This window comes from Arachis ipaensis, chromosome B5 (assembly GCF_059453495.1).
Source record: "Arachis ipaensis isolate K30076 ecotype BB chromosome B5, ASM5945349v1, whole genome shotgun sequence".
Lineage (NCBI taxonomy): Eukaryota > Viridiplantae > Streptophyta > Magnoliopsida > Fabales > Fabaceae > Arachis > Arachis ipaensis.
The window spans coordinates 135,785,604-135,800,332 of NC_142440.1; the positions used below are offsets into that span (position 1 = coordinate 135,785,604).

General features: G+C 28.6%; 1 protein-coding gene across 1 annotated transcript; it reads right to left on the minus strand.

Moving 5' to 3' along the window:
• Positions 1–12,872: 12,872 nt before the first annotated feature.
• LOC107641053 (uncharacterized) lies at positions 12,873–13,447 on the minus strand. The gene is made up of 2 exons (XM_016344563.2): positions 13,391–13,447; positions 12,873–13,298 (listed from the first exon to the last, which is right to left on the minus strand). Exons 1-2 carry the CDS (start codon positions 13,445–13,447, stop codon positions 12,873–12,875), a joined length of 483 nt encoding a protein of 160 aa, XP_016200049.2.
• Positions 13,448–14,729: the final 1,282 nt, after the last annotated feature.

The window sequence follows — 14,729 nt, forward strand, 5'->3', positions numbered from 1 at the left end:
ATGTGATCTGAATAAATTGTCATTTCGTGAGGGTTTAATCTTTTGATTTCAAGATTAATAATCACCTAGCGTGTAGTGAACGTAGTATAGCTGTGGTATATACTATTAATTAATATTATTAATTTGTGCGCCTCACGTTCTTTTTGTTTTTTTTTTTTTTTTTTTGACCAACACCTCTTGTTTGAAAAATTATTGATGGAATTATATAATTTTTTGAATCAAATAAATAACCTTCCATCCATATTACTACTATTTTCAATTAATATGCAAAAAATAGGAGGGGGTTTAAATATGTAAAATATTAAAGCTAAATCAAATTAAATTTAACTTTGATATATTCCAAATAGAATACATACTCGATCGTCATATCAATTTAAATCTTGTCTTATAAATGAAATCAAATTATTTAATGAATTCAATTAATCAAATCATATTTTCATATTTCTTAATTGCACTCCAACTACACTCATTTTGTAAATAAAACTTTAAGGCTCAAGCTACGACCTAGGAATGTGTTCATGACTAATGAGTTATAAAAGAAAGGAAAGCGAATGGCAGACTTAATTTTAAAAATTACAAATTTAAAATAATAGATAAGGGGAATTACTATACTTTTCCTTTGTATGTATATTACTATGTTTTAAATCTTCTCTTTTATTAAAACAATTTATGGTAATTATATATTTTGTAAATTGTTACAATAATTTATTAAGAATAAAACATAAAATAAATCAAAATCTAATGAAAATCTCCTAATTTAGAATATTAACTTTCAATACTTAATTAATACACATTAAAAGTATATTGAAATATAAAAAAATCAATAAAAACTTTGCTTTTATATTTTCTTAATAGGTGCCCTTGTTAACCAAACCTTTTTTTTTCTATTATTGGTAATGAAATTATTATCATGGTAAAGCAAAGACGTAATATTATTATTCTTCGTTTGGGCTGCGTTTAGTTCTAAAAATATGATAAAATAAGATATTGAGAATAAGAAATGCAAAATTTATTATTTTTGTATTTTATTTAGTGATAAACTAAAATAAATTATAAAAATTTAATTAAATTTTTTTATTTAAAAATTTAAAAAAATATATAATAAAAAATATAATTATAAAAAATTAATAAAAATAAAAAAATAAGTTTATTTTTTATTAATATCTTTATATTCTTTCTGTCAAAATAAATATAAAATATATTAATTTAATATCTCTAAACATAATATTTCTATTCATAATTCATCTACTAAACACAATTTTATATTTTTATATTCCTATCTCAATATCTCATATGTATAAACAAACAAAACCTTACAAATCTAATTGCATATTATTGTTCATGAATGTTGAATTTGAGAAATAGCCGCACAGTGAAATCCATCGTACTAAAACTCATCAATTAATAAGTTAAATGTATTTTAAAATTTGAATTAAAATTTATATGAATTATATTCATTTCACTTCTTCATGGAATCACAGTTGCAACTAAAATAGTCAAATCTATTTGTTTTTTATGTTTGATTTTTATTGATCACTACTTTTCAACATGGGGACCTTGGAAACCTTGAAGGATAATGTGAGAAGTACTGGTTTGGTTTAATTTAAAGAAGTGTGTACCTTCTTAGAAATTGACCTCCTTCCAACGTCATTGAGGTTCTTCATTTTGATTGTCTACGCCAATATCGTGTTAAAATTTTTATTTTATTTATAGTCTAATTTATTAATATAAAAATTAACGTGCGTGGTATTATAATTATTAAAAAATTTATATTAGTTAACTGTATTAACAATTAATTAATTTTTTGATAGAAAAAATACAAGTATTAATAAAATTTGGGTCACTAATTCTGGCTAGCATATTAGATATAATGATTTTATTTTAAGTTAATGGTTCAAGAATAGGAAGTTTTAAATTTGAATTAAGAATAATTGGCTATAACTAGAAAAAAGTACGTAGATTATTGGTTTTATGAAATAGATAAGGTTAATAGTTAAATCAGTCCATAAAAGATGGATCACTCTTTAAAATTTGTCCTTAAAAGATTTTATCAATGAAATTCGTCCTTCAAATATTACAAATTAATCATATTTGTCTTTCTGTTATTCCATCAACAATTTTTATCAATGATTGATGATATAGGACATTAACTTACAACATAATTAATACATAATATGTCTAATTAAATGCTGATCAGATATATTTATGAAAATTTATCAATTTAGTCTCAAATTATATTGGGATTAAGATTTATATAATTAAAAAGTAAGACTAAATTGATATATTTTCATAGTCACAACAAAAAAATGATATATTTTCATAACCATGTATGATCAATGTCCAATTGGACATACTAAATATCGTGTATGCTATTATCAATTAACGTTCCATATCATTAATTGTTGGCGAAAATTATTAATGAAGTGATGAAAAGACAAACATGACTAATTTGTAATATTTAAAGGACGAATTTGATTGATAAAATTTTTTAAGAATAAATTAAAAGAATGATCTATTTTTTAAGAACTAATTTAACTATTAATCTAAATAGATAACATGTAATATCAGAACAAACAATTATCTCGGGCCTAGTTATTATTTGAAGAAGTATGAACAGTTTTTGAATCGAAAAGAAAATTTTAAGTTTATTATTAAATTTTAAAAATTACTTAACATCATTCAGAGAATATTCATACTTATTTTTGAATTGTGAGTATTTAATATGAATAGTTTTTAAAATTTAATTAAAAAATTCAAATAAAGAGAAGAAAGAATAAAAGTAAATATTTTTAAAGGACTTTCTCATACTACTATGACTTGAATATCGCCTCTTTGTTTTTGTGGTAGAAGGTGAGGGGTTGTGGTCTTGGCGTGTTTATTCTTCCTTTTGGTTCTTCATCTTTTTTTGCGTTGAATAACGGTGTATATGACCCGGTCTGATACGAAGCTTCGATTTAAATTTGAATATTATAAGAGCTAATTCAATGTAATTTTATTGAGTTTAGTACCGGGTAAAAATCTAAAAAATAGATCTGATGATTATTTAGGATCGGATCGGATCAAAGTGATTCGACTTCATCCGACTCATGTACATCTTAAAAAAATTAAAAAAAAGTATATATATTTTAAATTGATTCTAATATTATATTATATTAATTATAAATTTATTGTTTTATTTTTACTCACACTTATTGAATTAAAAAATAGATAAAAAAATATCAAATTAAAATTTATAGATAAATTTAAATTTAAATATAAATATCAACTACTTTTCGTTAACAAGTTTTTTTTTTAAATTAAATAAGTACATCATAAATAATTTTTTTTATAAATTATTATTAAAGTTTTAAAAGTTTGATTATTTAGATCCGATATAATTATGACCTAAAAATATTTAAATTTTATCGGATCTATATAATCAAATTAGAGTTAGATCTAATGTATATTTAAAATTGGATTTAGATTAAGACAAATTAAATTTCACCCAACTCATATTTACCCCTAGCGTTAAAAAAAAAAAAAGAAAAAAAAAAAACTTACGAAGCCTTAAGAACCTGGAAGAAGTAGCACGAAGTTAGCGGCTATACATGAATTAGGTTTCATTGAATTTTCTTTCATTAATAAATATTATTATATGTTCTTGAAAATTGTATTATGTTATATATCAATTTTCTTTCATTAATAAATATTATCATATTCAATTTTATTATGTTATATATCACTATATTTATTTATGTGATGATGATTATATTTATATGTAATATAAAATTTTTCGTTGTATATTATTATATTTGTGATTAATAGATAATTTATTAAAAAATAGCCACAATATTTTTTATAATAATTATATTAAAAAATTACATAAATATTAATATAATATATTTATAATTATTGTGAATAATATAGTAAATTTATTTACAAAAAATAATTATATTATTTATATATAATTAAGTTGAAATAAAAAATAATATTTTATTTTTTAATTAGTCCACAAGTATTAAGAAATAGTATCTTATTTTTTAGTTTCAGTTCTTTAGTTAATATATATAGTGAATATTATGTGTGTTAAAATCTGTCTACAAATATATTTTAATAACACTATGATTCATATTTATTTTGATATGATTTGTATTGACATGTATTATCATATATTATGATTTTTGATGTGTTTATTTAAAGTTGAGTAATGTTGGCATGATTTATTATTTGCAACAGTAATAATATCTAAAAATATATCTGAAGTTCATTTATTAAGTGATGACAATTATAAAAAGTGAAAAGATAACGTTCTCTTTTACTTAGGGTGTGCAGACTTTGACTATGCTTTTCGTAGGGAAGAATCTCCAATATCTAATTACCTATTGATACTAGCACTCCAGCTTAGGTAACATCATCCTCGGTGCATTTCCTCTTCCGCGCCGCGCCCATCTTCGTTCCCGCGCTCCTCCTTGTTGTCGCTTCGTCCTCTGTGCCGACTTCCTCCTCGTAATCGCTTCATCATCCGTGCCACCTTCTTTCTCTTATTATTTTGTATAAGATTTTTTTTGTGTGAAAACTAATGAAATTTAACGGCTTGAAGGGATCCCCAGATACCTTTTTGTTCTATATTAAAAGGTTCACTATATATATATATATATATATATATATATATATATATATATATATATATATATATATATATCTTCTAATAGTATAAACTAATATTATTCATCCACGTGTTGGCTCCTCAGCTCTTTAGAGCCTAAAATGCTAACGTATCATCCCATGTAACCCAATTTCTGTTCCAAACTCTAAGTTTGAAAATCTATCTTCATGACTCTCTCTTGCTCTTTTTTGCTTTTGTCCCAACCCAAACCCAACTTCTTCGAAAAATGTTGGAGAGGCGGCATTCACTTTCCCACGATTGAGCACAAGCAACGGTGGATCTGAACGACAACGGGACGTGTGATAAGGGAGTGAGTAGACAAGCGACAGTCAAACAGGAATGACGCAACGTCAAATGGTGGGAGAATGAGGTCTCAAACAGGGGATATGGATTATAATGGGTACGAAGAGGGCTCGAGGGGTAGTGGCTTCTCTCTTTGAGCCGGTGAGAGTGACTTCTCAGTGATGTGTTCTCTCTCTCTGTCTTGCCGACTGTCTCTGACGCTCTCGGTTGCGGTGAGTCCTGGAGCAAATGCTTGCTCACCTGAACACATATTAAGATCTCAGATTTTTTGTTGCAAATAATTATGAAATAACTATTTTTTTTAAGTCTGATTTGTTAGTACATGGAGATTATGAATCAAGATCGTGTTTTTTAGGGTTTTTTCTATTGCTCCAGGCTTCGAAGTGGAGGTGCCGTGCAAGGAGCGGCTGATTGTGCCTTGGGGTAGGTATGTAAGGGTTTTGGGTTCATTTAAGTTAAGTATTTTTGGAATCATGATGTTCATATGATTTTTTTTAATGTTTGTTGTTGGCTGCAGATGGTGAGGAGTGACCAATTTAAGATCGGACAACATTGCAAGGACAGTATCTGTATAGAAGGATTGTGAAGGAATATCTCACAGAAATCTTCATTGAGATGATTGAAAGATGTTGATAATGGCACTCGCTAGGTGTTTAATAGAAATGTTTCTTTTTTTATTTTTGATTTTTTTAATTGTTATTTGTTTCATGCATTAGTTTGTTGGATGATACTCTTTGCGAGGATTGGAAGGGCTGAGATGGTAAGGCCTCTACTTTGGTAAAGGTCTTGATTTTAACTTTGTGTGATCTTTTTGGATCTGTATTATTATCATAACCTGAGAAAAAAAATTGATGTCATGACAAATCTGTATTATTATCTTATGTATAATTGACTTTAGCTTTGGTTTTCTTAGGAATTTTTTTCTTAAAAATAAAAATATATTGCTACTTGATTTTTTTTTTTTAAAAAAAAGAAGTTTAATTTTTTTGAATTCTGAACTGATTTGATGAGAAATTTTGGATTAAATTTATTGTTTTGTCATCTATCATGGGGTAGGTATGTAAGAGTTTTGGGTTTATTTAATTTGAGATTTTTTGGAATCTGTTATTGCTGTTTGTTCTTTCATTTCTGAGCATGATGTTCGTATGATTTTTTTTAATGTTTGTTGTTAGCCGCAGATGGTGAGGAGTGACAGATTTAAGACGGGGCAAGATTGCAAGAACAGTATCTTTATAGAAGGATTGTGAAGGAAAATATCAAGGAAATCTTCATTGAGATGATTGAAAGGTGTTAACAAATTTGAATGTAAGTTTACCTTTTCGGATATGTATCATTATCATAACCTGAGAAAAAAATTTGATGTTATGACAGATCTGTATCATTGTCTTGTGTATAATTGACTTTAACTTTGGTTTCCTTAAGAATTTTTTCTTAAAAATAAAAATATATTGCTGCTTGGGTTAAAAAAAGAAGTTTAATTTGTTTGAATTCTAAACTGATTTGATGAGAAATTTCGGATTAAATTTACTATTTTGTCATATGTGACGTGTTAAATCTGTAATTTTGGGTTCATGTCATTCTTATTATTCATTTGTTTTATAGGTGGCTTTACTTTTTCTTTTAGATCTATATGAATTTAGTGTTATTTTTTGACCTTCCATGATTTTGTTACGGTTGCTTCAATTCCTTTTAAGTAGGTTTACTAATAATTTTTAACTGATCTTAAGTGAATAATTGTTTGACTACTGCTAGGGAGCCAATGGCCTAAACGTACAATGTGTACAATGGACTAAATCTTTGGTCTATGAATAAAATGAACATCACCCATACTATCCAGAATAACCATCCCGATACCAGGGATAATAAACATCTCATCCCAAAAACTTAAGTTGATTTTGGGGTTCACCAAGGATCGAACTCTTGACCTTTTGGATCTAGAACTTTAATACCATATCATGAAACCACTCATCCTAAAAACGTAACCTGACAGGATAATGCAACACTAATGGTCATATCTCTAATACTTCCTAAATCTCCATTGTACACATTGTACGCTTAGGCCATTGGCTCCCTATAATTTCTCTAATTGTTTATAATGTGCTAATAAGGATAATCTGCTATAAAGATAGAAGAGAATAGTTGACAAATCAGTCTGTACTGGAGTAATAAATAAATGATCTATATCTACTTTTCTAAAAGAGATCACCTTGACATATTTTTCATTCGGAATATGCTCTATCCTGCATTAAATATTAAAAATATGTTGTATATGCCTATTAAAATTATAATATTTAAACTAATACTAGATGTGCTCATTATATGCTCTTCCTCTTCCTTCCTTTTGGTCTTTCATTTCTCTTTCTTCCTTTTATATTCCTCTTCTCTTTTTTCTATCTTTTTTCATCTTCACTCTCTATTATCTCATGCGCAATTTTTGTTACATCTCTCTGAGGTATACACTATTAGGTTAGGATTTAGAGGGAGCTGTCTTGATTTATGAGCTATTTTTCACACCTCTTTGCTATATTTCTCTCCTACTATTAGGTTAGGGTATAAGGTTCTAAGTCTGTTCTTCTCATTCTTCGATCTGATAGTGGCGGCTATAAAGATCTTGGATTAGATATTGGAGGTTAGTAGGTATAGACTATTCTAGAGTTTATACGATGTATTTTCAATGTTTAGTTTCAAATATCTATTAGTTGCTTTCTTTCTTTTCCTTACCAAATTAAAAAGTTTAACTATTTAAAAAATTCAAATTTCTTAGTTGTATACTGTTAGATATATCCTTCCTTCCCTATTTTTTTAGCTTGTGTGTATCTTCAATAGAATATGATATATTTTTTCATTGAAAATCTAATTATATAGAAAGACCACTAAAATTATGATATTTAAACAAAACGTATGCTGATTACCTGAGCTTGCCATCCCCTAGATCTATGCATAGACTTTTTTAGTTTTGATTCTTACTTTTTTTCTTACACTGACCTCATGTTATTTTTGTTAGCTTTATGTTCTCTTTTTTCCTTTTCTCTCTTTGTCTTCTCTTCCAATTCTCTTTATTTCTTTATATCTATTGCTGTTTCTCTTCCAATTCTCTTTATTGCTTATATCTATTGCTGCTAGCTTAGGATTTATAGAGAAGATTGCTCACTTAATATACTAATTATTTGAATGAGGTTTAGGATGTAAAAAAATAAATTATATGTTTAAGTAATTGATTTTTGAACATTAAGTTGGTTTTTAAAAGATGAATAGCATTAAATGATTCTCTAACCTATATACCATTTTCATGATAATTGAAAACAAATAATTGTTTGGCCTTTTATGATTTTGTTATGGTTGCTCCAATTCCTTTTAAGTAGGTTTACTAATATATTTTTTACTGATCTTAAGTGAATAATTGTTTAGAATGTGCTAATGAGAATAATCTGCTATAAAGATCGAAGAGAATAGTTGACAAATCAGTCTGTATTAGGGTAATAATATTCTAAATAAATTGTCTATATCTACTTTTCTATAAATTGTCTACGTTCTATCCTACGTTAAATATTAAAAATGTTGTATGCACCTATTAAAATTATAATATTTAAACTAATACTAAATGTGTTCATTGCATGCTCTTCTTCTTCCTTCTGACATTATTAGGTTCGGGTGTAGAGGGAGCTATCTTGATTTACGTGCTATTTTTCACATCTCTTTGCTATATTTTTCTCCTACTATTAGGTAGGGTATAGAGTTCCAAGTTTGTTCTTCGTATTCTTTGATCTGATAGTGGTGGCTATAAAGATCTTGAATTAGATATTGGATGTTAGTAGGTATAGACTAATCTAGGGTATACTGTGTATTTTAAATGTTTTAGTTTTAAATATCTATTAGTTATTTCCTTTCTTTTCCCACCTAAATTAAAAAGTTTTAACTATTTCAAAGATTCAGGTTTTTTGGTTGTACACTACTAGATATACTACTCCCTCCTCATTTTTTTTATCTTGTGTTAACTAAAGTTACTATATTGTGCGTGTTATAAAAGTGTCATTCTCATTAAAGAAAATCTGCTAATGCCATGAGAGAGATGTCAAATAAAAGTGATCACTCGGATAATTTGTGTGATCAAGTTGATGATGTGTTTATTTGCTTATACAATGTGCTAACTTTTATTATTTGATTTTTTAGACCTATTTGTATTAATTTTTTTAATTTGGTTTAAATTTTAATAGATTTATTGAAATTAGGAATATGTTGTTGGCATTACACAAGGTTGTTCTCAAGATTAGAAAAAGGAAAAGCCTCCCTTGAAGAGGTTGACAAGGTCCTTAAAGCTCGAATTTGATGAATCTGATGATGTTGATGCTTTTGAGGATGAATTTGCATCTGGTGAGGGGTCAAGTGACATGATTTTTTATGTCATTTAACTAGAGCTACTGATTAAAATTTATAGGGCATTAGATATGAGCAGTGTAAATAGTATCCACCCTTTTTTGGTGTGTAATGTGAAGGTTTTTGGTTGTCTCAAATTTAATTATGTAGCCCTTTATTTTTATAGTTTAGCTCTATATAGATCAATAAAATACAGTAGCTCTTTAGTGTGATATGTTAGATTTTGTTTTGGCAAATGATTTATATTTGAAAAGTTATATATATACTGTGTTGCGAATCTTATTCAAGAGAAAGTTGAGAATTCAGTTGCAAATGATAATTGATAAGAGAAAGTTAAGAATTCAGTTGCAAATGATAATTGATAAGAATTTATATGGTATGTGTTGAATATTTTCTCACAAAAAATATAAGAATTAATTATAGAGATTGAGAAAGATGTTCAAATAATGTTATTTTGAGTTATTATTTTAAAGAATTTTTAAAGAAGACATGGAATGACTTTGTTATATCAGAGTTACTGAAAGGATAGCCTAAAGTAATAACTAGCTACTTGTCTAAACTTTAAATAGATAGCTAGGTAATCTAGACTAGGTTGAAAAGAAATTAATTTGAGAAAACGTCATCATGTTCTTTGGTTGGATAAGAAAAGCTATCATTATAATTACCTTCTATATGCTTAATTAGAGTGGGTTATTGATTTTACACCACATTCAGATGGAGGAGGTCTAACGGTTTAACCATTCTCCTAAAAGTTAGTTAGGTTGAAGGTGTTCAATGATATTGTGATTTTAAAACACATAACACTTCTCAAATTTTGTGTTTTTCATTTTTTTACTTTTTCATATGAAACCAAAGTTAAGTGTAACATTTCCACCTTCACAATTCTACATGTTCTATAGCATTCGAGTTTGCTGTTTTTGATGAAATGATTATTTTGGGCCAACATAAATATCTGTGGATCCACCATTGTTACCTCTGAATTCTTTGTGGTTGAACACTTGATATTGCAATTGTTGTTGTTTTGATGAATAAATAACAAAGATTTATTAATTCTCGATCATTAAATGTATTGATAGTTGGATATTAGAGTGTGATCATGAAAGAAAAATATTATCTGTAGTATTAAGGAAGGGTATAGATTGGTACGGTGGATAAATAGAGTATACAATTGGTTAGAAGAGAGAGAAACTTACCGTGATAACATGGTGGTTTTGTTAGTTGTAGTGGTGATCGTGCAATAGTATTATTTACTTAATGCCATCAGATTTGTTGAATTTAATATTTTGGGACAAATTCAGACGATATTGGGTTTAAAAGAATATTAGGAACTATTTTTAAATAATATCTATTTTTTCTATGTGGTATATACTAAAAATATTATAGTTTAATCATTCGAACAACTATGTAATATTCATCCACATGTAATTTTGATAGCATTTTTCAATAAAGCATAGAAGAAAAAAAGGGTAAAGCAATATACTTTCGTTTATCTATTTCTTTTTCCTTTATGTTAAGGTTTACATTAAAAGTAGTAGTAGATGAAAAAAAAATAAATTTTTGTAAATTTTTAGTTCGTTTTCTTTTTATATTTAATTAGCAGATAAATAAAATCAAAAGCCAAAATAGTTATATTTTTAAATCATGTATTTTCTCATTTCTTCATATATTCAATGCTCTCTCACAGATCCCTATTAGCGAAATGGATGTGCATGTTGAAGAAATACTTTTAGTAATAGGGTGACGAAATTTGGATGAAACTGCATGTACATCTTGAAATTAAAATATATGTGCATCTTAAAAAAATATTTTTATTTATAGATGAAATAATGTTTGTTTTTTTAGAAGTATTCAAGCTATCATATTTTAGTGATACTGAAATTTTTTTACTATTTCTTTAATTAAATATAATAGGATGGATGTGTAATTTAATTATTTGTTAATATATGATATATTATAAAGGTTTTTTAAATAAATAATACCATATTATTTTATGAGTTGTTGCTTGAAGAGATAAATTTTAGCAATAGATATTTTTTGTCCGTGCATTGTACGGATCTTTTGCTAGTATATATATATACACCAAAGATAAAGAATATGAATCTCACTCACCTTTCACGTTCAAATGTGAATTTAAATAAAAATGTGAATATTCTTAGAATTTTTTTTCTTTGAGAAGATTATGAATAAGAATCAAAGGCATGAACTTGAACCATTTGAGAGCATAGAGATTGAAACTTTGATGAAGGTTGGTGCAAGTAACAAAGGGATTTAGTTTGTAATATTAATGTATTTTTGATGTGCAAATACTTAATTTTAAATGTGTTTATATTATTCATTTAATTTTAGATGTGTTTATGATTTTTTGTTTATTTAATTTTAGATGTATTTATGTTATTCATTTAATTTTGGATGTGTTTATGTTTTTTTTTTAAGTTTATGGATGTGTGTGTGTTGATTATTTTTTTCACGCATCTATTTGATTTGGAGTTCGTAATGTTAATATAAGTTAAATGTACAAATATCTAATTTTGGATGTATTTATGTTGTTCATTTAATTTTAGATGTGTTAATAAATAAGATATTAAAATACCAAACAATAAAAAAATTAAATAAATTAGAATGAATAAATGCTCTCTCTCACAGTCTCTCTTCTTCTAAAATTAGAAATAAATAAGATATTAAAATACCAAACAATAAACATGTTTAACTAAATAATGAAAAATGTCGACTAATAATAAAATGAGATATGACATTTCATTCTTGAATCATAAATTTTATTTTTGGTTAATTTTCGGATGTCTTCAAGAAGAATTTTGTATGCGACTGTATTATTTTAGATGTGTTAAATTTTTACGCAACTAACACTACACCAAATCCGGCAAATAGCAGCGGTTATATTCAGGATTAGCAGTGATTTTTAACCGCTGCCAAATGGATAACAGCGGTTGATAAATCCGCTGAAAGATAGTGTGCGGCTAAACCCTTAGCAGCGGTTATTAGTAAGCGGTTATTAGTAACCGCTGGTACAACCGCTGCTAAATGGTATTTTGCAGCGGCATTATTTTGCAGCGGTTTCATCCACTACTAAATCGTGAAAATATGATTTAAGGGAGAATGCAGCGGTTGTCAACCACTGCAAAATGGCATACGTTTACTAATCATGTTTACTAATCATGTTATGAATATAGCAGCGGATTTAAAACCGCTGCCACATGTCGAGTAACACTTTTTTTTAAAAAAAACCCAGAATTTATAATAAAATATGACAACTCTTTTATTTTTTATATGTTCATCCACTCAATTGCGGTAATTTATTAAAATAACCAACAGCCAATCCAAAAATAACATACGAAACGAAACATAATTAATTTTTCAAAGGTGAATCATTATAATGATAATTTGCATCCAGTGCATCCATTACTGTAAACTACAAATAAAGTCAACAAGATAAAAAACTACAAATAAATATCTCAAAAGTCTTTATGAAAGTAAACAATAAAAGAGTATTCCGATTCCAACACTGATAAGTCAAATCATTAGTGCCCACACATCATCTTGCATGGGATGAGGTTGGTGCACTTCTCAAAGAATCCAAATCCGCAGCTATTTCAGGTGGCAAATTACCTCCTTGTTGCTGGATTACGTATGTCAACAAATTTCTCATTGTCTGTATTTTTGCATTCCCTTCAGCTGCCTCTGTCTCCATTCTCTGTCTCTTAGCCTTTTCCTCTGCTGCTGCTGCCTTGAGTTCTGCTGCCTTCGCCTTGAGTTTCATAATCTCCATCTGATACTCCTCAATCTGTACACCGTAGTCCGACTGCTCTGAAATGTTACGAAAACACCGACTCGGACATGTACCAATACCGAGTCCACGAACTCTTCCTGGGTGCTCCTTTCCAAGCACTTGTGCAAGGGAATCATTCTGTGAAAATTCCTTGCTAGAGGGGTCTTGGCTCTCAATAAGTTCAATTGCTTCCTGCAAACATGTGAGGTCCGGATTTACACTAATCTAAATTTAATGATAGTAATTGCAAAGGGAAATTTGAAAAAGTAATGAACATGATTTACCCCAACCAAACGCGCTTCTTCATTCATATACTTTCCATTCTTTTTTTTATGACTCATGGTCCATCCCTCTCCTCTCCCAATAGGCCTTCCTGTCGTTGCTCCTATAACAATCATCAACACACATTTGTATTAAATACAACACTGTATTACCAGAAACCTCACCAAATATTCTTGAACTGAAGTTAAATTAATTACTTTTTCGTGTCTCTTTCTTGCCATCGTTTTAGAACCTCCGGTATGTGTGTATTGTTGCTTTGAACGATTAATGGCATTTTTTCTACACTTCTCCTACACACAAAATGAAGAAAAATAAATGTTATCGGGATAAATTACTACACTGTTAATGATTTTATAAATCAGCCTTGAGCGTACAACTTCAGGAAACAAAAAAAATGATAAGGTGATGAACTTTTGGGTAGTAGTTTTTCCACTATCACAATAAATTCAGCATATTTAGTAGTAATTCATTACCATTTAAAATCGCATACAATGAAATTTCAACTACATATTTGTTACCTTCGTGTCATCGTCCAACCGATATTGAAGAAACTTTTTCCAGTGATTTACCTCTATTCCTGCTGGCTTACGCTTGATATTTTCCTCAAAAGTTAGTTCTTTCTCATAAACCTTATGGAACAAATGATTTCTTGAATTCCTCCAGCAACTTCCTATTCTTTGTAGAATTCCCCGCTGGAGGAATACCTATGACATCAACAACCCAATAATCAGTGTCCTTTTTTTGCTGTTGGCATTGCCTTGACGTTCAACTTCATGTGCGGCAAACATGTTGTCTAGATGGTCATCGAATGACTCGATCTCATCCGTCTCCGGGTCATAGTCTTCATCTTCTGAATGGTCATCTACACCTTCATGTGAATCCGGTGGATGCTTTCTATTTGTCGCAGGAGCTCGAGCGTCCCTAATGTCACTTGACGAAGCCAGCCGTGTTTCATTGCGAGGTGGTCGAAAGGGTACCGCGTTAACACGGGATTGTCGAGCACCGTTGCCGGAATGCGGAGGTGGAGGGGCTCTTGCACGTCGCTGTGCACTTGAAGTATCTGCTTCCGTATCATGCGTTCCATCCGTTTGCTAAAAACAAAGTAGTTAGAAAATCAATTTATTTTATTCGATTTTCCCACAAATTATATTGAAGAAGTGTATACACTAAAAGGCAAATGAACATTTTAAATAACTGGTGCATTAAATAACTCACCGGAGTAGCGTGGGTTTGACTATTAGGGCCAGCTACAATTCCGGCTGCATTACTAACGGTGTACCAAGGTTTCCTTGGCATTTGATTATTCCTTTACACACCACAAGGTCATTAGAGAACCAACAA

Excerpts from the sequence above, each read along its gene's own strand:
- LOC107641053 (XM_016344563.2), bottom strand. The coding sequence starts at position 13,447 with ATGAGTCATAAAAAAAAGAATGGAAAGTATATGAATGAAGAAGCGCGT. Across the intron at positions 13,299-13,390 it reads AAGAAGCGCGTTTGGTTGGG|GAAGCAATTGAACTTATTGA; the intron begins GTAAATCATGTT and ends ACATGTTTGCAG.